Source organism: Mesocricetus auratus, unplaced genomic scaffold, assembly GCF_017639785.1.
Source record: "Mesocricetus auratus isolate SY011 unplaced genomic scaffold, BCM_Maur_2.0 Super-Scaffold_100008, whole genome shotgun sequence".
In the NCBI taxonomy this organism is placed as follows: domain Eukaryota; kingdom Metazoa; phylum Chordata; class Mammalia; order Rodentia; family Cricetidae; genus Mesocricetus; species Mesocricetus auratus.
This window is the reverse complement of record NW_024429192.1, coordinates 47,874,443-47,896,861: the sequence shown is the minus strand read 5'-3', so window position 1 is coordinate 47,896,861 and position 22,419 is coordinate 47,874,443. Positions and strand designations below refer to the sequence as shown.

The 22,419-nt window shown below is 41.2% G+C and overlaps 1 protein-coding gene across 2 annotated transcripts in view; it reads left to right on the top strand.

Moving 5' to 3' along the window:
• The window catches only part of Ccdc191 (coiled-coil domain containing 191), a 75,023-nt gene extending 52,899 nt beyond the window's left edge, over positions 1-22,124 (top strand). For both annotated transcript variants that reach the window (XM_040750798.1, XM_013116853.3), the window contains exons 10-17: positions 1,129-1,589; positions 2,298-2,401; positions 4,436-4,518; positions 5,197-5,298; positions 14,765-14,908; positions 17,379-17,531; positions 18,182-18,327; positions 21,691-22,124. In XM_040750798.1, coding sequence (XP_040606732.1) covers positions 1,129-1,589; positions 2,298-2,401; positions 4,436-4,518; positions 5,197-5,298; positions 14,765-14,908; positions 17,379-17,531; positions 18,182-18,327; positions 21,691-21,859 — 1,362 coding nt within the window. In that variant the 3' untranslated portion in view covers positions 21,860-22,124. The remainder of the gene's footprint in view (positions 1-1,128; positions 1,590-2,297; positions 2,402-4,435; positions 4,519-5,196; positions 5,299-14,764; positions 14,909-17,378; positions 17,532-18,181; positions 18,328-21,690) is intronic.
• Positions 22,125-22,419: the final 295 nt, after the last annotated feature.

Below are 22,419 nucleotides of genomic sequence, written 5' to 3'. Positions count from 1 at the left end.
CAGATCATAGACTCAAGCATTCTGTCTTGACACAAATTTTGGCCAGACTAAATTTTGCTCTTAGGAATGCTTCTTTCCTTCCCCCAGATAACATCATGGAGTATGAATCCTGTCTATAAAGGAAGTTTACATCTTTGAAAGGTATTATGTTGTATGCTAATACAAGGTATTTAGATAAAGTTGTTCTTATGTAATACAGATATTTGTGTAGCCCTGGCTTTAACAAAACTCTCCCAAACAGATAGTTGGAAAGAGTGGAGACTGGTCTCAAAATCAGATCTGGGTTTGAAGTCTGTACTGTTTCTAAGGATGAATTTGGTAGAGACAAAACAGGCCTTGAAAGAACAGATCTGCTGCATCTTAAGAAATAGCTGATAGCTGAAAGGAACTTTTGTCTTACCAAGTTCTTACTGCTGTTACCTTTAAATGAAAAGGGTCAGCAAAAAGTATTTTTCCTGGACAAAACAAAAAAATACTATATAATAGGCTTTCATACATATACATACATGCATACATACATATACACAAATACACACACACATTTAGACTTAAGAAAAAGTCTTAAAGTATCTGAGGTGAAGAAGTTTTCAAACATTCTTGAGGAAAAAATGTATCCCACACCACAAAATACTCAGATTTCTGCAAATTTTAGAGTCAGTTTTACATTTAAATTTTTTATAATGTAAGAAATGAACTTGTCTACTTACAAAATGAATTTGAAAAAATCCTAAGAGATTGGGCATAGTGGTACATGCCTATTGTCCCAGCACTTTTGGTAAGGGGAAGCAGGAGGATCTTTAGTTCAAGACCAGCCTGAGCTACATGAAATACTCCCTCATAAAACCAAATGAAGCAGCTCCCTCCAGCTCATTGCAGATGCCTTGGCCCATAACAACAACTCTCACGGCTCTGGCCATGTTCCCATTCACTCTTCATGGAGAGCAGAGTGTACACCTGAGTGGCTCACAGTGTGAGGCTGGTGGTGTCTGAGGTACCCTCACATGGAGAGCAGGGCAGTTCTAGATGAGGTGCAGCATATTTGTGTCACTGAAAAAAACAACACTAATGGGAACAAGTCAGGATCTCAGCTCGTCAGTATTGAATTAAGAATATTATCTTTTTCCCCAGGTCACCACCATGCCCACTGCCTGGGAAAAGCCACCCATGAGGAGCAGTGGTTGTATGCGCAGCCACTCCCCAGGAAGAACAACCATGGGTAATTTTCAGGGTCCCCTCCCAGATGTCTCTGGGAGCACACCTGACACAAAGCAACCCAAAACTCCAGATGCTGAGACCTCTCAACAGCCTGGTAGCCATGAAAAGCCTGGGACCACTAGCCAAGAAACAGAGCCTGTTTGTGCGGGCCATTTCCACCGTCGCTATGTCTACCAGCAACAGCTGATTGAGAAGCAAAAGAAGAAACTCAAGGAACAGCAGAAAACCATTCAGAAGCTGAAGGAGAACCAGCGGTTGGCTGAGGCCCAGTGGGCAGCTGAGCGTGCAGCAGCAGTCACAGAAGCACAGAGTGGACTTCTGTCCAATCCCAGAGGAGCAGAGGAGCCGCAGGGAACCTGCCAGAGACTTCTGAAGTATGTCAGCAGTGTCAGAGCTCTCTGACCTTGTTTGGAGGGGTTTGCCTTTGAGAAAGAGGCTGCTGAGTATCTTTGCTTAGCTTCTGCACTCCATGCACTTTATGTGATCTGTATACTCACAGCCAAGAAGCCTCATGCGTTCTGATTTGCCCTTGAGGTGTACATAGATATTTAAAGTAAAGACTGCCTAGATAGATTCCATTATATAGTGAGCACTGGGTGGTAGCTGCCATTGTGAGAGGAACTTTGTAATTGTGCAGGGAAAGAGAAAAATGCTTGTTCTAGCTAGATTTCTGGGTTTCTGATTATGTGTAATACTGAGAAGCCTGGGCAGACAACATGGACCCCATTACTCCATTGACTGGCCCCTAGGCTGAATAATTTCCTCACTTGTTGTTCGAAGTAAAATTATGTACCTTCAGGCTTGGAATAGGAGTTCTAAATTCTGCAAAAATCTCTGAAGACAGTTTCAGATGTGCCTGAGGCATAGTTCCTGTGTGGTGAAGTCGTTAGGAGAACAGATCAGAAGTCAAGGATGGGGTCCTCCTATGCCGACTTTAGTCTGGTTGTAACAATTCATCCTTAACTCGGAGTTAAATTGAATCTTGTTTAGTGTTTTGAGTTTCTCAGATGTGAAGACTTTGAAGGGAGCTAATTATTGATTTAAATTGCTTTTTTTTCTTTTTTCTTCTTATTTTCTCCCAGGTCATCTGTTCTTCCCCCTAGGTGTGAAGATAGTAGAACTGATTCCAGAAATTGTCTTTCTGCATCCAAAAGGAATGTGACAGCACCCCATCCCTTCCTGAAAGGCAAGGCTGTCCGGATGACTCTCCTGATGGTTGCCTTTTCTACTGGAGTAGCATTTGCCTAGGACTGCGTGCTTAGTGCTCTTAGGCTTTGAGACATGGTGAAGCCTGGTGAAAATCTAAGACTCATGATATGGGAGGAATGGGATGCTCAGGAGCTTGATACTCTCTTTCCTCTCCCCTTTGCCAGTCCTGGTGGCCTTCCCAGCTGTATGTGCACATGTGTGTGTGCATGTACACATACACACACACACACACACAGAGCTATGAAAGGTGCATCATTTTTCTCTAGTTAGAGTTTCTATTGTGGAAAAATGGGGGACTACATAATTGAGACCCCTGAGTAGAGGCTAAGGCTAAACATTGATAAAATTCATCTACCATTATACTTCATCAGTGCCAAAACACTGAGGAGGAGTTCATAGCGATTCAAGTCAAGTTATTCTGTCTTTTTATGATGCATTGTCTTAATAGTACCATTTTGGTAATGAGATGTATAAACCAGATAGTTTAATTTGATAGTATTTTAGACGCACATGGAACTCTTTATTTAAAAACTAAATAATGCTTTGAGAGTAGAGGCATTCCTCAGGACCCACCTAGTGATTCGGCTAATTGATTTTTTCACATAGTTTCTCTGCTCGTGTGTGTGTGTGTGTGTGTGTGTGTGTGTGTGTGTGCGCGCGCGTATGCGCGCGTGTGTGTAGTATCTTGACAATTACATTGTGTGTGGGGAGTATCTTGACAATTACATTGTGTGTGGGGAGTATCTTGACAATTACATTGAGTTTTGTAAATCTTGAGTTTTTTAAAGCTATGGAAGAATTGCCACCCTAGCAAGAAGTAATGACATCTGAAGGACACTGTGGTCAGTTCCATCAATGACGAGATTAGCTGTCTATGTCAACCATCTGGCAGGTCAGCAGCTGATGCTGGCTTTGCCCACTACTGAGGCTGACCAGGAAATGTCCAGTTCATTGTGATAAGTTTTTGAAATTATTGTTTGATCAATGACTTACCTATTTTAGAATTCCAGCCTATTTTTCAAGTAGTCTTTAATGATTCAATCTAGGAAAGATGGGAGAGATGTATTGCTGAGACTCTGTGTCTCCGCTCTTTCCTTTAATCCTCTAGTCGATTTCTGCCTCCTTAAGGACAGTCTCACTCTGCCATCTGTGCCACCACCACTACTCTTTTGTGGCAAAGCAGACACTTAATATCCGTAAGAAATAGCTTAGTGAGTTTTTTTGTTTATTAATTCTTAAAACTTGGGCTTAAATGTTCTTCTCTGTAGCACGGCCCAAGGAACTGAAAGTAACCAGTAGCTGGCTTCATGAGCAGAACTCAGTGCTCCTGCTGCCCGTGCCCCCCTTCCTACGCCAGCCCTGACTGATTACAGTCATATTATCAGACCATCTTGCACATTTGTTTCTTTTGGATCGATATTTAATAAACTGTCAAGAACAGGAGTCTGACACTCAAATTCATTCTGATGCCAGTTCTCCAAATGCCTGGTTCACTTCCATTTCCTGCCCATCTGGGTGCCTGGGTCTGAAAACTACATTGAAATGTAGTCACCATGACCCCAACTTTAGCTTTTGTTATTGTACAGACCATGGACAGTGGCTTCACAAAAAATGCATAGCCTCACTTAAAGTGAGATTTAACAAATTTTATACTCTCCAAGTACTTGTTAGCTGTAATTACATCTTTCTGTGTTCATCAACAATATATTAAAATTCTGAGTTTTAAGTTTCATATACTGAAAGTCCACCATCCAGGAACATTGTCTTATTTAAACCAATAGAAATATATTCTAAAAAAATGTAAACAAAAATGTAATAAATGTGTAAATTGTTCATTATTGCTGATGTTAGGTCTTTAACCTGTTGAATTAAATAAGCTCCATATGTCAAAATGTTCAGTTGACAAGAAAACTCTAATGATAACTCTAAATGTGACTATAATATGGAGACATTTATTTTACAGAGTGCCTCATATTTTTTTTTATATTGGGACTATGTTACTATTTTTTAGCCATGGAAGAGAGAGCAATTCAACGAGCTGAACGTAGGCGGATCTTGGCAGAAAGGAAGAAAAAACAAGAAGAAGACAAATTGGTAATAAATTCAGAATGCAAACTGAGGCAAGAAAAGCGACTTGTTCAGATTTCAAAAACTGGAACCTTGCTTAGCCATGCCTCCTGAGATAGTAGAGTTAGAACAGCTTAGGAAAGGCTTGTGGCCTCCCCCTTTGAATTCAGCTTGAGGAAAATAAGGGAGGTTGTACTCAACATCATTAGCAGAGCAAAAAGGAAATGTTACAAAAGTAAATGACAGCTAGCAGATTGGAAGGTTCACAGATAACCACAATTAGTATGCTGTAGATGACAGATATCTGACCCAATGACTTTGCAAACAACTTATCTTCCAAAGTTTGACCTATTGTCAGAAGTAAATTTTGCATTTACAAGAAAAAATTAACAGTTCTGTTTGGGGTGGGCTAACCAGATTTCACCACACCAGACTTGCTATTTCACAGGTGAAAATGAGAACTGAAAATACTCATTTTATCATGAAAGCAGAGTGGCTGTATTCATGTGCAGTGTCCCCTTCCCAGGCAGGAAAAGGCCCTTTCAGAGAGACCCTAAGTTACAAGCATGTTGCTTGAGTGTTGCCCTCCTGTCACAAGATGCATTGATAGTTCACTTGGTAGCTACCTGACTGCCTCACCACAAAGTATCTCCTTTCCCACTCAGGGGAAGGGTTCTGAGTTTTCTGACTTCTAATTTTATTCAGGCTCAGTTAAAGGCCCAAGAGGAAGAACGCCAAAAGAAGGATGCTGAAGAAAAGGAAGCTCAGCTTGAGAGAAAACGAGAGGAAAAGAGGCTGAAGAAGATGGTTAGTAGAGTCTTTTTAGTAGTCTTTATTCTCTGTTGAAGCCCATTGTAGTGATCTGGTGGCTCTCTGCTCGTTGTGTTGACCATCAGTGTACCTAGGACATAGGATGCTCTCAGCAGTTGTGGTGAATGAGTGGATAGAGCAATGAACAATCAGAAGAAAATATGCTTCTGAGTGCTTAGAAAACAAGTTTGACTGCTAGTTGACAAGACATGATCTTATGTATTGGAGGAAATACAGTAGAGTATTTGCTGTGTCAGATGCTATGCAGGACAAAAAGAGTCAAGAAGTCATCTGAGGCAAAATCCACATAGATTTTGGAGACAGTAGAAGCATTTTCATCCTTTGCTAAATCAACATAAGAAATCTCTAAAAGCAGCTGTTTCTTCCCTTAAAAACTGGTGAGATATTCTGAAACACATTTCCCCAACATGTGTTATATTCCATGTCGCCCTAGTCGCTCCTGAAATAGTAAGCTGTTTTGAGAAAGTGTAAATTCAGTAGTCAAATGGTTTTGGAAAATGCTGTTTAAGATAAACAAAGTTCCTTAATTAGTTGACTTCCCAAAACTTTTGACATCCTACCAGACATTATGAGTCTCCAGAAAAGAGACACAATATGTCAAAGTCGACATACATATCTGACTACAAGACCGTTTTTTATAAAGCACCAGTAACATATCATGGAATGATTTGAGGTCATACTACTGTAAAGCAACAAAATAATTTTAAAATCACACAGTATAACAAGTGTGTCTCTCATATCTGCTCACTGTAGAAAACTTCAGAACTACAAAGAAGAGAAAAATACCTGAGCTCAGCCCTAAGAATTAATCCTCTCTTTTACAGCATCTTAGCATCTCTCTATTAATAGATTAATCGTTGTCTGTCTGTAGGTATAGATAGCTGTAAACTTTTTTTCTTTTTCTTTTCTACACTATCATGAGTATATTCAGAATTCTTCAGGGCTGCTTAATTTATATATACAATGATGTTCTTTACAAATCTTTGTTTTGGATTAATACAGATTTACAGAAAAATTGTAAGGTGTGCTTAAGAAAAAATAGTAGTGTGCTATATGTCTTTCTCATCTAATGCTACCCAATACCACCATGAGGCATTCATTAGAAGTCATCCTGAACATGTTACTACAGGCATTGTTTTTCCAAGAATATTCTAGACCTACCTTGGGATCCATGCAGTTGCCTTGTCCCCTTAGTGCCCTCTGGGTTATGACAGATTCTGTCTTTCCTCATTTGTCCTGACTTTTCAAAAGTTTTCAAAAATGTCCTTCCATTTGTGTTTGGTGTTCTTCTTGACAATTACTCTACACTGTAGGGTTTTTATGGTGACACTCAGTCCCTCTTAAACGCATGGCAGCATTGTACATGAGACCCAAATAAAGCATATCTGTTGATGTCTGTGTGATGACTTGAGTTAGCCAGTGCCTAACAGGTTTCATCACTGTAGTTTCCAGTTTTTCCTTTTCACACTTTATCCTGAGAAAGAGATTGTTAAGTCCAATCTTCTCTCAAGACAGGGAGAAGGAACAGCTCAGCTCCATACCCTCCCTGAAAGAGTATCTACAGTCAACACTAGGAGTTCTGTAAATAAGATTGGTTGCTTCCTTCATTTATTTAATCATTTATATAACTATGGATTCGTGAAAAATAGTTACGAACTTTATTATTTAAATTGTGGCTTTGGCTGGCTTTGGGAGCTCTTTGAGGCTGGCTCCTGGTTAGATGTGCCCCTAACCTTCTGTCCTTTCTGAACAACTTATTCTCTGGAGTTTTTTTAATCTCATATTTTCACTGCCAAGCCCTAAAATCAGACATTTTTTTTCAAGATGCTTTAGTTATATATGGTATCTGGAAAAGAAGGTCTGGGCACAGAACATTAAGTTACTACTGGAATATTCCTGATTCTGGAATGTTGGAAGACATGGTTAGATAATATACATACATTCATACATATATACATACATACATGCATACATACATACGTACTGTGTGCATGCATGCATGTGTGTGTATATATACATATATATCCATGTGTATATGTATATATATGTATGCATATATATACTATACACATCTGATTATAACCATTCCTTAAAGTGAACTCATACTGATATCTCCAGCTCTAATCCAGAACCAGAGGGTTTATTGTAGCCTTCTATCTTCTTTGCTTGCAAATGTCCTCTCTGATAATTTGAACCTTAACTCCCAACAATTCAAACATATATGATTTGTTATAATGAGTTCAAAGTTAGCCTGGACTCTGTCTCAAAATATGTTTCAGATCTATTAATTCATTTGGGAGCTCTTACACTGTTGAATGTTATGTTTCTTGTGGTTCATCATATTTGTTAATGTTGAGTATTTCTTATATATTTAATTCATTGAGAATTTTATTATAAAAGGATATTGAATTTTCTGTTTTTCTTCCATTGAGATGAACATGGAATTATTATTATTATTATTATCATTATTATTAAATGGTGTATCACATTTACTGATATGTGTAGATTAAACTGTCCCTACATTCCTGGAATATATTTCACTTTATTGTGGTGTATGACACTTCTAATGTAATCGTGAACGTTTTGTTGAGGATTTAAAACTGATGTTCATCAGGAATATTAGACTGTATTTTCTGTTCTTGCATCATCTTTGTTTGACTCTGGTTCAGACTATGGCTGGTCCACAAAATAAGTTTGAAAGTGTTCTTTCCTCTTCAGCATTCTGGAAGAAAGTTGGTCATAGTGTTTATCATAACAGAAAGCAAACGAGAAGTATCCAATCTGAAATAATGTCTTCTAGAAAATTTTTTGTTGTTTTTTTAGAGATTTATTTATTTATTATACATATAGTGTTTAGCCTGCATGTATGTATGCCTGCAGGCCAAAAGAGGGCATCAGAGCTCACCATAGATGGTTGTGAGCCACCATGTGGTTGCTGGGAATTGAACTCAAGACCTCTGGAAGAACAGCCAGTGCTCTTAACCACTGAGCCATCTCTCCAGCCCCATTTTTGTTATTTTTATGCTATTAACAAAAGTGGCATTGACATAATCGAATTAAAACATGCTGTCTCTGATTTGTGGTACTTGTCCTCCATTTCTCTCTTTTCCTGTCTTCTCTGAGTTTTGTAAGTATCTTTATGGTCCTACCTTATCTCCTATACTGAGTTGTTTTGTTTTCCTTTTAAGAATATTTTTTAGTGTTGTCTAGTGTTAATAATCTCCATCCACCTTAAAATCATGTTCTTCCCCTGTCATCCGAGGCCTTACATCCTTGGATTTCATTTCTCTCCCATCAGGTTACTCCTGTCATATGTGTCGCATTTGCTTGTATTATGTGATACTCTGTGCCTTGCTGAACGGACTTACACACTTGCCTTTTAGTGGTATTAATGATAGGATTGTTGGAATTTTCCTTCCATTCCTAGTGTTCTTTATTTCTTTGTGCAGATCTAATTTTTTTCAGATCTAAATGTTTAATATGTGTCATGTATTTATGAACTTGAACAGTTCTATGGGGCAGGGCCTCTGGCGGCAGAGTCCTTCAGCGTCTAACCTGATTCCTTCCTTTCAGACAGCCTCAGTCTCTTGTGTCCTCACAGGACCTTCTTTGGTACAGGTTCTGGAGGAGGGAGAGAGCAGAAAGCTGTCTGGAATATCTTACGAGGATGCGAATCCTGTCAGGTTCTCTACTCTTCGCTGCTTCTTACATAGGTCATTTACTGAAACATTAGAATTAGGGTTTCAACATAAGGACTTCAGTGAGTAACAGTTGACTACAGGAGTTTCCCTCTCCTGCCGTCAAGACTGTCCCAGTGTCTCCCTCTTGAATACGATTCCCCTAGATAGGGTTTGTTTGTTAGGTTGTTTGCCTCGCTTAGTAGTTTTAAGCTTCTTTGATATGTAATTTTGTGTTTTGCCACAAAATTTAAAAATACTTTTACCCATAGTTCTTCACATGTTTCAGCTCTGCCTCTTTTCATTCTTTCGGGTCCCAGTCATGCTAGTGTTAAGTTTCTCAGCTGTTACCAGTTTCTCACTCTCTTGTTGCTTTGCAGTTACTGTGACTTCCCTGCTTTTATTTTCAAGTTGTCTGGTTCTTTCTTCAGCTATTTCCTATAGTGAAAAGCTACATTGCAGGCCCTCTTCATGTCTGTTACCTCGTCTTTAATGTCTAGCAATTGTGAACCTTGTGGCTTTCATGTCTACTGCATTTACCTATCTGCCACTGAATGATGTCCACCTTTTCCATTGTAGTCTCTAACACTGCCGTACATTATTTAAAATTCTGATAGTTTCAACATCTTTTTCATATCTGAGTCTTGTTCTGATGATTGTTTTATCATTCCGGAAATTATCCCTACCTTTAAGCATATCATATATATTGTTGTTGAAAGCCTGACATTTGCTTAGAGCAATAGAAATTTGAGTGTGTAGGGTTTTAGTGTGGAGATTTGTGTTAATCTAGGCAGGAATTGGGCTTTGTTTGATGTTTATTGTTGCTTCGGTTACTACCATTGGCTTTTGTTGTTGCTATGGACACCAGAGGCTTTCCTTTTTTAGTGACTTTGGCTTTGGGTCTTCTCTTTGTGCTACTCCGCAGAGGCCACGTCCTCTCCAGTTCCTGCAGTTTTGTAACACTGTTTGTAAGTAGGTGATGAGGTGGGGGTGAAGGACAGTCCCTGCTCTGATTACATTGCAGTCTTGGGTGTGCCCAGCTCTGGCTCTGGCGTTTCTGTTCCTATGTAGAGACTGAACTACTGTCATTGTTGCCTCACTTCCTCCTTGCTCTGTGACTGCAAGCCCTTCCCTGAAACAGTTGGTGGCCAGGGATCTCATCTGGCAGACTTCCCAAAGTGCCCTCTCTAGCCACAGTATGGGCGCCCCACTGCTCTCAGGTGGTAGCTAGAGACGAGCTTTCATTCTCAGAGGAAGAATGCTCTGGGCTGGGCTGGAGAGTTGGCTCAGCGTTACAGGCACTGACGGCTCTTACAAAGGACCCAGGTTCAATTCCCAGTACCCATGTGGCAGTTCACAACTGTCTGTAACTTCAGTTCCAAGAAATCCAACACCCTCACAGACATATATGCAAGCAAAATATCAGTGCACATAAAAACAAAAGTAAATAAAGTAAACAACAACAGCAACAAAGAATGCTCTGGCAGATTTGGGGATGTTGCTCCTCCCTCTTCTCTCTCCCAGCCAAGGAGCCCTCCTCTTGCGTCTCCTTATCATCTTGGTGAAAGCATTTGGTGTTCATAGAGGAAAAGTCTGCAGAGGAGTGTGACCACTCTTGTGAGCCTTACCCTTCTCATGGCGATGTGCTGTCACCACCTCCCTGCATACCAAGCACTTGATCAAAATGACTACTTTAGCACTTCAGTCTCTGGTAGTTTGTGCATTCTCAGGTAAGCAGATGCTTCAGTGCCCTCCTAATAGTGCCCGTCTCTTCGGTTTGGGGATGATTACATGCCTCAGATCAGTTCACAAAAAGATATTACTTCTGTTCTCTGTCTGCCTTTTTTCTTGTTGGAAGCAAAATGCTTGAACAGACCAAAAGTGATTGAAAAAATTACTGGCCCACTTTACCAAGCCTAAACCTTTCCTTTTTAGAAATGTCAGTCCATAGCAACAGACAAACGCTTTTTCATGTAGACCAGCTTCCATTCATTGTGTAACCACCTACGTTGGAGATCAGTGCATTTGCAGCCTGCCTGTGAGTGAGTGAGCCTTGCTCGAGAGAGGTGTCAGCTCTGAGTGGACGTGTCAGTTGTGTGAACATGCTGTGCCCAGTATGCTAGCCGCTCTGTTTGACACATGGTCGCTATGCTTTTGGGGCATCGTACTCTGCACGAGCAGCTCCTTCCTTCCGTATAGACTTCATATAGCTGACCCAGATACACAACCTCCATTGCCATGGTGATGTTATTCATGTGAACAGCAAAATCTTGGTGGCACTCCTGAACCAGTGCCTGCTGTGACTTCTCTGTCAGTTGTACATGCCTGGCTGCCCTTGAGAGAAATCTGGTTTAAGTTCTTCTAGTCAGCAGGTTTTTTTGCTCATTAAATTTATCAGCAGACTATCCAGTAGAGGTACCATACTTTCAGATGAGTAATCCTACTCTCAGGGACAACCACATATATCTCTCTGCATATAGAATATAAGCCCAGTTGTGTGTGTGGAGAAGGACATGAGTCTTAGTTTGGTTTTCTTTTGCTATGATAAAGACCAGGACCAAAAGCAGCCTTGGGGAAGAAGAGTTTGTTTGGCTCATGGGTTACAGACCATTATTAGGAAAGCCAAGGCAGGAACTGAAGCAGAAATGATGGAGGATGCTGCTTACTGGCTTGCTCCACATGACCTGCTCAGCCTGCTTTCTTATGTACCACCCAGGACCACTTGCCCAGGGATGGCACTGCCCACAGTGAGCTGGACGCTCCGACATCTAATCAAGACAGCGCCCTACTGACTTGACCACAGACAATCTCAGTTGGGGGGTCCTCTTCCCAGGTAACTCTACCAGTGTCAAGTTGACAAAAGACTAGTCAAGACAATGTGTAATATTAAGTTTTAGGAGGAAGGAAGTCTTCAGGGAAAAGACCATGATAAAGTGACCCTCTGTATTCAGGAAGAAGGGGTACAAAGGTTGGACATTACTGCAGCTTCCTCTTTCTGTGACCCTCATGGGAAAGCATGTCAAATATGGCAGTAATGGTGCCATTCGTGGGTCTTACAACATGACCTAAAAATAAAAACCTCTTAAAGTCCCATTGTTTTTTTATCAGATATGTATTTTCTGGTACTATTTATCAAACATTTTTATGATCACACACACATATATATTATATGGCTGCTTTGGAAACTTTTTGTAGACCAGGCTGGCCTTGAATTCAGAGATCCACCTGCCTCTGCCTCACAAGTGTTAAATATGCTTTTAACTACTGGGAAATTAACATCTGTTATTGAAAAAGATAATCTTATCAGAGAAAGTGAAGTCTTCAGTCTTTAGTAAACATATTGGCTCATGGGGTAAGTACCTGTGAAATATCTGCTTATGTGCTAGTGTTTGCTCTGGTGTTGGAACGGAGCGGTGAGGACAGAGTCATCCCCACCTTCAGAAACCACCTATGCCAGTTTGGAAAAGAAATAATGGGTCCATGTGGAAAGAAGCAAGTAGGGGAGAATAATGTGGGGAAACAAGATGGGAAAACCACTCTGAGCAGATGGTATTTGAGCTGCTAGATGCAGAGGAGGCCCCCACATGGAACACATACACATGTCAGATACTTGTTAGGTACACACAGCTGGATAGAGAAGCTTGTACATCAAGATGGGAAAATGGAATCTAGAAATTTCTAATATGTCATTGTTTTTAATGCTCTAGAAGTGACTAGAATCAACCTGGCAAGGGTTGTCTGGACAGAGACGAGAGGTCAGGGTCACAGCCTAGGATGTATGGATATTTTTGCAGAGGTTCCAGGAGAACTTATGGTCAGAACAGTGAGAAACGTGTTTGCATTAGGAGAGGAGTGATGGTTGCCCCAGGGCAGTTTGACTGAGCTCAGTTCTGAAGGAGACAAGTGACTCTTTAGTTTGAAAACGTTGACATCATTCATGACCTAGATGACTCTGAGTGACTTAGGAAAGGTGCCACTTCTAGTGGATTGAGACCGGGTAAGGAATAGAGTATACACTGAAGTCCCATGGATCAAAGGGACCTCTTGTTGTTGGTTGTATTTTGGTTTTATTTGCTTTTATTTATTTTAAATTGGCATATACAAGTATGTTTCTATTTTGATTTCCATGATCCAGTGTGAAGAAATTAGTGTTAAAACAGTGTTGTGTCCTATTCTTCCCTTAACATACTTGCAATCCTTGATCCTTCGCTCAAGACATAGTGGCTGATACACATAAACATTTGGATGAGATGTTGTTTTTATATCATTTGTAATTATGCAAAATATAATTTAAATCAGAGAGAAACTCATATTTAATATTGCTTTTTAACCTGAGGGAACTATGTGCTTTTTAAAACCCCACTGTGTAGATCCCCAATATAAATGCTTTCTCAAAACAGAATCATACCATGTCAGTGTTTCAGCAGAGTGGATACAGCTGTCATTCCCTTCCTGTACAAAGAAGTGAAAAGAAGTGAAAATAAATCGTGGGTCCATGCAAGCCTGTTTTTCCAGGGCTTCTCTGAAGGATGGAAGTCAGGCTCTGATGTCTGTCTGTAAGCCACCATTGATGCAGGATACTCCCCTGCATGTGGAAACAACCCATTTCTGTTTCCTCATTTCTTCTTTACCTTCCTTTTACTACTCATGAAGAAATGCTTGTCTACAGTTTTTATATCTGCCTCCCATTCAAGAAGGATCTTGAGTGTCTGAAATAAAGCTTAAGAAGGTTATTTTGGTGTAGTTTCTTAAAGAATGGACATTTGTTTTCAGGAACTTGCAGACAGGTAATGGAGTTAAAAGATGAGAATGCTGTTCCTTACCTGCTAGAAATATCCTTACTCTGTTTCTCTTTCCTTTCCTCCTCCTTCCCACCCTCTTTTTCTTGCAGAAGGCTCATGCACACAAAGTAACTTGTTGAAACAATCATTTCACCACTGTCCTTTTCATGACATGAAGTTAGAGAATGAAAAGGAACTCTTGAATGTTGTATTTCTCCCCCACAAGTGACCACCTTGAGGGCAGTCTGCAGTCTGCTTTTAAAGCAGAGCCTTGCTGCTGCTCGCTATAGTTGAGTAGACTTTTCCCTTCCACCTTTATTATAGGCTTCTTTTATTAAAAGACAGAAAGTAAATAGATAATGGTGTTTGTAGGGTAGACTGTTACATTTCTGTCATCTTTCCCAGGCACACCACTCACAAGTATATGTCCTCTGTGAGGAGCGCAAGGTGTCTTTTTCTTGGGGAACCCCCAGGGGGAGTTAATCTTTCCCTTCAGGACAGAGGGTGGCTTGGTGATGATAAATTCTTTCAGCTTGTATCTGGATGTACTGTTCACTTAGGAAAGAAAACACTGGTAAGAATATTCTTCTAGACTTTCAACAGAATTGCCATTTGACCAACATTATTTATACACAAGGCTCTAGTGAAGGCATGCATTGCTGGGTTTTCTAGAATAATAAGGAAAACTTCCTTATTTCTCTCTTGAGTAGATGTTTTAACTTTTTAGTAATAGGGGAGTGAATCTCATTTCAATGAACAATACTGGATAAACCTAAGAATACATAGCTCAAATTGATGTAGAACTCATAACCAACTTTCCTTTATATATGTATATATATATGTATATGTATATTTATGCCAGAGTTCTAGTGTAATAAGTGACACACTATTTAGTGGTTACATGTTAAATTCATTGACTTTTTGTCTAAATTAAGTTCTTAAAGTTTTTTTTAATCATGGAGTTTTTCCTTCTTTTTCCCCCAGAAAGAACTAGAGAAACAGAAGAGAATTAAGAGAAATCAAGAGTTGGAAGCAGTAGCCAAAGATCATTATGAAAAGGTCTTGCTAAGGAAAAAAGGCCTAGAGCCCTGGAAGAGACTGAGAATGCAAAGCAAGCAAAATATTGAGGTGCGCCATTGTGATATCAACCCCCAAATTAGAAAGTAGGCCTTTCACAGACAGCACAAACACCATGAAAGTCAGGCTGTAGGGTAGAGGGAATGTAGTGCTTTTAAAAGCCAGAAAGAACTGCCTTGAGGATGTGTATTTCTCTGTTTTAATTAAGAGTTTAGATTTGGTTGTCTAAATACTTGTAATTTAACAGGTTTTAGAAATTAGAATGATTCTATTAGAGATCACTGCAGGAGGAATAGAGGTAACTCTCAATTTTAGCGTGGTTTACAACAGAGAGAAATAAGGGTGGCTGGATCTCTGCTATGATAAAGTCCATGGACAACCCCAAAATTTCAGTGCATTACAACTCATTCTCATTCCTCAGGAGTCTGGAGACCAGTTGTAGCTTCAGTCCCAGTCTCTCCCCAACCCTCGACACTGGATCCAGAGCTACTCAGGTTGTGCCTTCCACCTAGCAATTAACTAGCAGATGGACCAAGCCCGTTGGGAACCTCTGCTGTCCATCACCAGGACTTGCTCTGGAGTCCTTTGACTCCAAGGTCCTTTGATCTCCATCGGAAAAGAATGTACAGTAGAACATGGGTAAAGTTTACTGCAGAATGAAATGAAGGACACCCCCTCCCCGCAAAGTATGGGTGTGTATAGTTACCAAAGAAACTACCCCATTTCAATTTTTTTTTTTTTTTTTGCTTTTTCAAGATAGGGTTTCTTTGTGTAGCTTTGGAGCCTGCCCTGGAACTCGCTCTGCAGACTAGGCTGGCTTCAAACTCACAGAGATCCACCTGCCTCTGCCTCCCAAGTTCTGGGATTAAAGGCGTGCGCCACCACTACCCAACCCCACTTCACATTTTAAGGCAGGATTCCACTTCTAAGGTGTGTAGAAAAGGCAGCTTTTCCTGAGGGACTTGGTCTGTCCAGTTGAGTGACATACCCAGTTGTATGACTCAGCTTCAAGAAGGCAGTGGTATATCTCTGTTCTTTTTAGACAGCCTCCAAGTAGATAGTAATCTTAAAAAGTTACAAGATAGGTATCAGGCCCGGAGAGGTGGCTCACTGGTTGAGTGCTTGCTGCTTTTGCAGAGAACCAGAGTTCATTTCCTAGCACCCTTGGGTGCTCTCAACTGACTGTTTTTTCAGGCTCCAAGGAATCTAATACCTTTTTCTGTGGACCTCTACATACGTAGACACATAATGAAAATAAATCGTACACAACCTTTTTTATTAGTGACATTCTGGTCCTTTAAAATGTCATGCTTGTTCCTGGGGCAGAGGGTATATTCAGATCCCATTCTTTTGAGTGATAATCAGCCCATTGCTCTAGATCATAGTTTTACAAGATGCATCTTGTGAGGTGGAAGTCTATCCCAGTGTCCTCCATGCTGCTAATCTAACTACAGAACACTGCCCATCAGCATTTCATTGGACAGAGCGATCACAAGGTCAGGCTCAAGGTCACTAAGGGATGAAGCTCCATCTACTCCATTGGGAGGTGCTGTTAAATCACATTGCAAAGAGTACATGCTGCTATCATAGAGAACAGCAATCCACTCTGCCACGGGGATCCTCGAAATCTAACACCAATGAAATGTCTCAAATTCCCCCGACAGATTTACCCACATGGAACAGGGTGTTCACGTAAATGACCAAGAAGTTCAAAACATGGAATGTTGTTCAGCCTTTGGCTGCCAGGTTTGGTGTGTCACAGAGTCCCCTGTGATGGCCATTCTGGCCAGTAAATGTAACTTGCAGGAGATCTGCTTGGATGAAACACAGTCACAGTGCTAGGTGGCTAGATGAGACCTAGGGAAATGTGTCACTGTCTAGAGAAGTCTGCAAAGAGAAGGGTCTTTACTCCTGTCAAAGGAACATGACAGTCCCTTTTTCATACATAAAAGCTGAGTTGTGTTTATTTGGGATGAGATGCTCAGCCATTTAAATTGGTAAGACATTAAAATATTCATCATGCTATTTTTGACTCAATGGTTTTGTGGTTTATTGACAATGTCTAAATTTCAATCCTGGTGACAGTTCATTCTACAAAACTAATTGAAAGTATCGGCATGTCCTCAATTAGACAGTGGTTAAGTACATAATAAAGAGCCGTCTGTTATGGAGTTGCTGTCCAGGTTCCAGGAAAGCAAACTATGAGCACTGCCAGCCACCCAGTCCGAAGGTTAGCGGGCATGAAGCGGTGTAGTAGAAGCTACTTATTCCATTTCTATAAGCAGCCAGTATCTGTGACCTCAGGGAGTCAGCACCCAAAGAGCATGTCTGTGAATCTGCGAGCTCCACAGAACAAGGCCAGCAGCCAGTCTTTTAGGACATAGACTACAGGCAACTCAAGATTACTCGTCTAGTAACTATCTAAACCTGCTATATGGTATCATTTCCCTAGTTGTGTATGTTTCCTTAAGTGATCTAAATTTAAGGAATAACTTCCCCCTTTCATTAAAACATTTTCCAGGTAGCAGAAGAACATTACTCTTTGGCACTACAAAGAAAATACCTGCTCAGTTGGTTCAGGTATAGCCAGGAAACTCTGACTATGAGGACAGCCCAGGCTGATCAGTTGTATTTCCAACTATTGTGTAGAAGAGTCTTCCGAAGTTGGCTCCAGGTAAGGCCACATAGAAAGGACTTGAGTGCATCTCCTTGAGCCGTGTGTAATGACACATGCCTATGACCTCAGCACTTGGGAAGCTGTGGCAGGAAGACTGTCATGAATTCAAGGCTAGTCTATAAAGTATATAGTGAGCTCTTGCCTCAGAAAACCAAAACTAAATACATCTTCCTGCTCAACTCCCCATAAACAACAACAGAAACCTAAATGGCCTTCATAATGCTGTACTCATTGTTTTTTTCAAAAAACGTAGAGCCATACATTCAGTTCATTCCTTTGAAATGTTGTCAACTTTACTTAGTATAAAATCTCAAACACAAGTCACTTTCCCCATAAAGTGTATGTGTTTCTATTGTAATGAGTCCCTACTTAAGCTTTTGTTTTTTATAGTCCTTGGTTTTTTTGTCACTCGGTACTTACATTGATTTTGGAAACCTCTCCTGTCTATCTTACACCTGACTGTGCTCCTAAATTGCTGTTATTGTTATAGTATGCTGCAGAAGATATTATCATCTTGACTGCCTTGTTAGCTTTCGGCCTTTGCATCTTTGATTATTTTGCTGTGTATGCCTGTTTTGGTTCTCTCATTTGTTTTTTTACTTACTCTACTTGTCTGTTGATATCATTTGTCTCGTATCACCCATTAGTATGTCAGTGATCTGGAGAAAGAAGTAAGAAAACTCTGTGCCTACTTACTGCAGAAGAAGTTTTTCAGGGCCTGGCTTACCATGGTCAGAGATCTGAAGATCAAATCCCAGAGAAAACTTGCAATTGCAGCAGAACATTATAACAGGTAAGGCTTGGAGCTCTCAAGTTCGCTAACTCCCCAGTTGCCTGTAACATATTCTACTGCTGCATTGTGGAAAGATGAGATGGAGGCTAGGAGAGCTTCGCCCTCCCGATTAACATGGGTGAGAGCAGCACAGGAGACCAACTTTAGAATGTCCTATCCACCTAGGGGCTGCCAGGAACCAAATGTGAACTTCATGGGACACATCTGAGCAAATGTGTTCCTTATTAGTCACCAGGATTTATTTTTCTAAAAGAAAATTTAGGTAGGGGTGTGTGTGTGTGTGTGTGTGTAAGATAGATAGTTAGAGAGAGAGAGAGAGAGAGAGAGAGAGAGAGAGAGAGAGAGAGAGAGAGAGACTGTGCAAATGTGTATGTACCACATGCATACTTGGTGTCCACAGAGGTCAGAAGATGGCATAGGATCCCCTGGAACTGGAGTTAGAGGTAGTTATGAGCCACCATGTGGGTGCTAGAAACCAAATACAGGTCCTCTGCAAGAGCAACGAGTACCCTTAGCACAGAGTTTTATTTTTAAATTTGACTTTAAACAATGTGAAATATACCACAAAATTTTAAAGTGTATATACCATACGAAGATAGTAATTTTTAGACACCCATGTTACCACAACTGAGGTCAAAGTAGAACATCACTGTCCCACAGGCCCCCTTCCTAATCAAAGTTCCTCCTACAGCTAAAGAAATATACTGATTTATACAGTGACCATGGCCTTGCTCCCCTCCTAAGCATGGAGCCTTCAACACTTCAGTGTAGCTTTTGTAGTTGTGTGTGTAGATGTTGTATTACTAGTTAGTGTTTAAAATGCAATTAGTCTTATTTGTGGAGAGATAATGTATTCTCTCACACATATATCTTATAAATGAGTGTGTTTGTTCTCTCACTTTAGAATTTCTCTAAGCATTTGTACAGAAATGTTCCAAGAGTAGATAGGAAAACCCTTTTTGATGGTCAAGTGTCACTCCTGGGAAGCACAGTTAATGTAGTGGGTATTCGCAGCGACACCTGAGATGTGGAGGCTTGGGAGGTGTGGAGTCGCCCTCTCCTCCCCAACTCATTCAGCTTTGGCTGCTTTGTTGTCACTGTGCATATGCACATCTCTTACACCAGGACGACACCACCTAGAAAAACTCTCTTGTACATCTTCTTACACCAGGACGACACCACCTAGAAAACTATTCTTAATGTACAGTTATTGGAACCAGTGGGCTGGGACTAGACTAACAAGTGTATTCTAATTTGGTCTAAATAAAGATAACTATGTAATAAGTGACAGTATTCAGGGGACTTACTTTTGAATAAATGCATCAGCCTTAAATGAAGGCTAGAATTCAATATCTATGTGACTCTGGATTCAAAACCTTTTGAATCTTCTGTCGTGGGGCCAGCAAGATGGCCTAGTAGGTAAAGGTGCCTGCCACCAAGCCTGATGACCCCAGTTCAGTGTGTGTCCTCTAACCTCAATACTCATACTGTGGCATGTGCAAACACACACACAGACACACAATAAATGAATGAATGAATGGGATGTAATAAAAGAAAATCCTTTAGAATTTAAAGAAAACCTTTAAAATGAGTAAGAACAGACTACCCTCTGAGCTGTTGTGAAGACTGAACAAGGAGACGATAATGTATTAATGCACTGCTCAGCCCAAATCATATCTGGTGTGATCTGAGTTTCGTGCCATTGTAATGTGCATTCAACTTCCTTTTATCTGGCTCAGTTGTCTCTTTCTCAGTCTGAAGATTCACTTAGGGTTTTCACACAAACCATGTCTTATGATCATTATAATGACCCTGGGAGAGTGATATCATGATTTCATCTCTAACAAGGGAACAACGCATACTCCCATGTAGAAAAACACACCGCAGGCAGCTTACTGGACTCTGCACAGGCTTTTCTTGCTCTAAATCTTGCTCTTGACACACCTACCTTACTGCCACTTGTAAGCTGTAAGTCATAATAACAAGACAGTGTTCCTTTCCAGGGTTTGAAGTGTGGAATGAGTACAGAAAAACTATGCAATTAACATGAAGTCCGTCTGCTTGGTGTAGAGGCTCTGCTATGACTGTGTCTCTTTCCCATGTTGTTCCTTGTTCCTTGTTCCTGGTTCCTCTGCCCCTCCGAGACACAAAGTCCAGCCTAAGAGCAAACACACATTGTCTCATCCTTCATGTCATTCAGCTCTGCTCAGATGTCATCTCCTGACCAGCGGATTGCCTCAGTGTCTCTATCCATTTCTTTGCTCTCTTTATTTCCCTAGAGCAAGCAGAGATTTCAGGGGGACAGAATAGGAGGAGCCGCAGTATGAGAGTCAGAAAGCCTGGAGTGCAGTCAGGAGAGGAACTGTAAATAGCCAGTGAGAGGGAGGCAGAGTCAAGCCAAGGCTGGGATGGGCCCTAGAGACAACCACAGGAATCTCTCAGTGGTGGGCTGAGAGGACAGAAGCTGAACGCAGTGAAGCAGTTCTGCTCATTGGGACCTTCTTACGTTTTCACCAACAAAAGTCAACATTCTCCAAAGCATCAACCAACCAACAGCCAGAAAATTAATGACTGAGGTGCATCCTGGGGCTTCCTTAGCTGGCTAAGAGGCCAGAACAAACATCATCACTGCCTCTAGTTTTACAAATAGCCTTGGCAACCCTGTGCTTGTGTTCCAACCTGTAACTTGTAACTCTTCACCTTTACTCAAGGCCTGCCCTTTTCAGGAGTAGCCGCTTCAGTTCACCTGTAATGCCTTTCAACACCTCAGATGCTCCTCACCCTGAGACTGAGCAGCGCCTCTGCTTCTCCACCATCATCCCTTCCCACAGCACTGACTCTGACAGCCTAGCTGCCTGACTGGGAAGAGACTATTAGGCCTCACCCCAGCATCCCTAGTGCTCAGCTGGTATAGGTACTAGTCAGTCCTCAAAAGGCATGTATGCTTCCCAAAGTCAGCACTCCATGTCAACATGTGAACACCCCCCCAGCACCCACCCTGAACGCCACCTTTCCACACTTGGTATTAGCCTATCTTTTCTAGATGCTTTCTCTTGTAGTTGGGGATGCACTTACCAGTAAAGCTTTAAATTATGTGAGCACTGAGGTGCTTTAAATGAGCGCTTCTGGATAGTCTTTACCTTGATGGCTGTCTGTCCAAGCCCATCAGAATTCCTGATCCTGCTTGGTCAGTGTACAGGCTGTGGCCAATCAACTGAGGAATTTCAAAGCCTGCATTGTCAGCTCAGGGTTCTCTGTGCAAATGTCAGCTTACTGCAGACAGCCCCACCTATTTTTTTTTTAATAGCATTGTATACTATCGGGATTCCCATTGATTTCCACCTCTCCCTTTTGCTCTTAAAGGAAAATTCTCAGTGTCACGCTTCAGACGTGGAAGGCATTTGTAAAACTTACAAAGGAAGAAAGGGTGAAAGAGGAACGGCGAGAGCAACTCCGCCGGAAGGTCGCCGACATCCTTCCAGACTTCCAGATGCTGACGTCATTGTCACAGCTGCAGGCCACATACCAGTAACTACATGCTTGTCCTCAGGGATGTCTTTGGGGCCAGGATCTATGCAGGTTCTCTCTCCCACATACCTACCTGAACCTGGCTTACTTTCTAGAAGCATCACTGACAGTGGAATTATCCTGGGAATTTGTTCTTCCTTCTTGATCTCTCCTGGGTTGCTAGGCATCTGTTGTAATGTCTATCACAATGGGTCATCCATAGGAGCAGTCCAGAGCACCAGTGTTCAGTGTGTTTTATATATTTTTAGCATAATAAACTTCAAAAAGGACGTGTGTGCCTGCCTGGACTTGTGAAGGAAGATGTGTCCTTATCACTCACTGTGAAATGCTGGTAAGTGTGACACTGGATAAAAACAGAAAGCAGTTGAGTACCTAGAAGAGAAGGGATGGGAGCCTGTGTTCTGCGACCACAGCATGAGTGACAGGTGTCTGACAGGGCCCATCCACCCAATGATAAGCACAATTAGAAGGTACTCTATACAGTTGCAGCAGAGTGCAGCAACTCCTCCTGATTTCAGACCACCTTGATGAGCACGGAGGAAACTCCAAACACTAATAACAGCC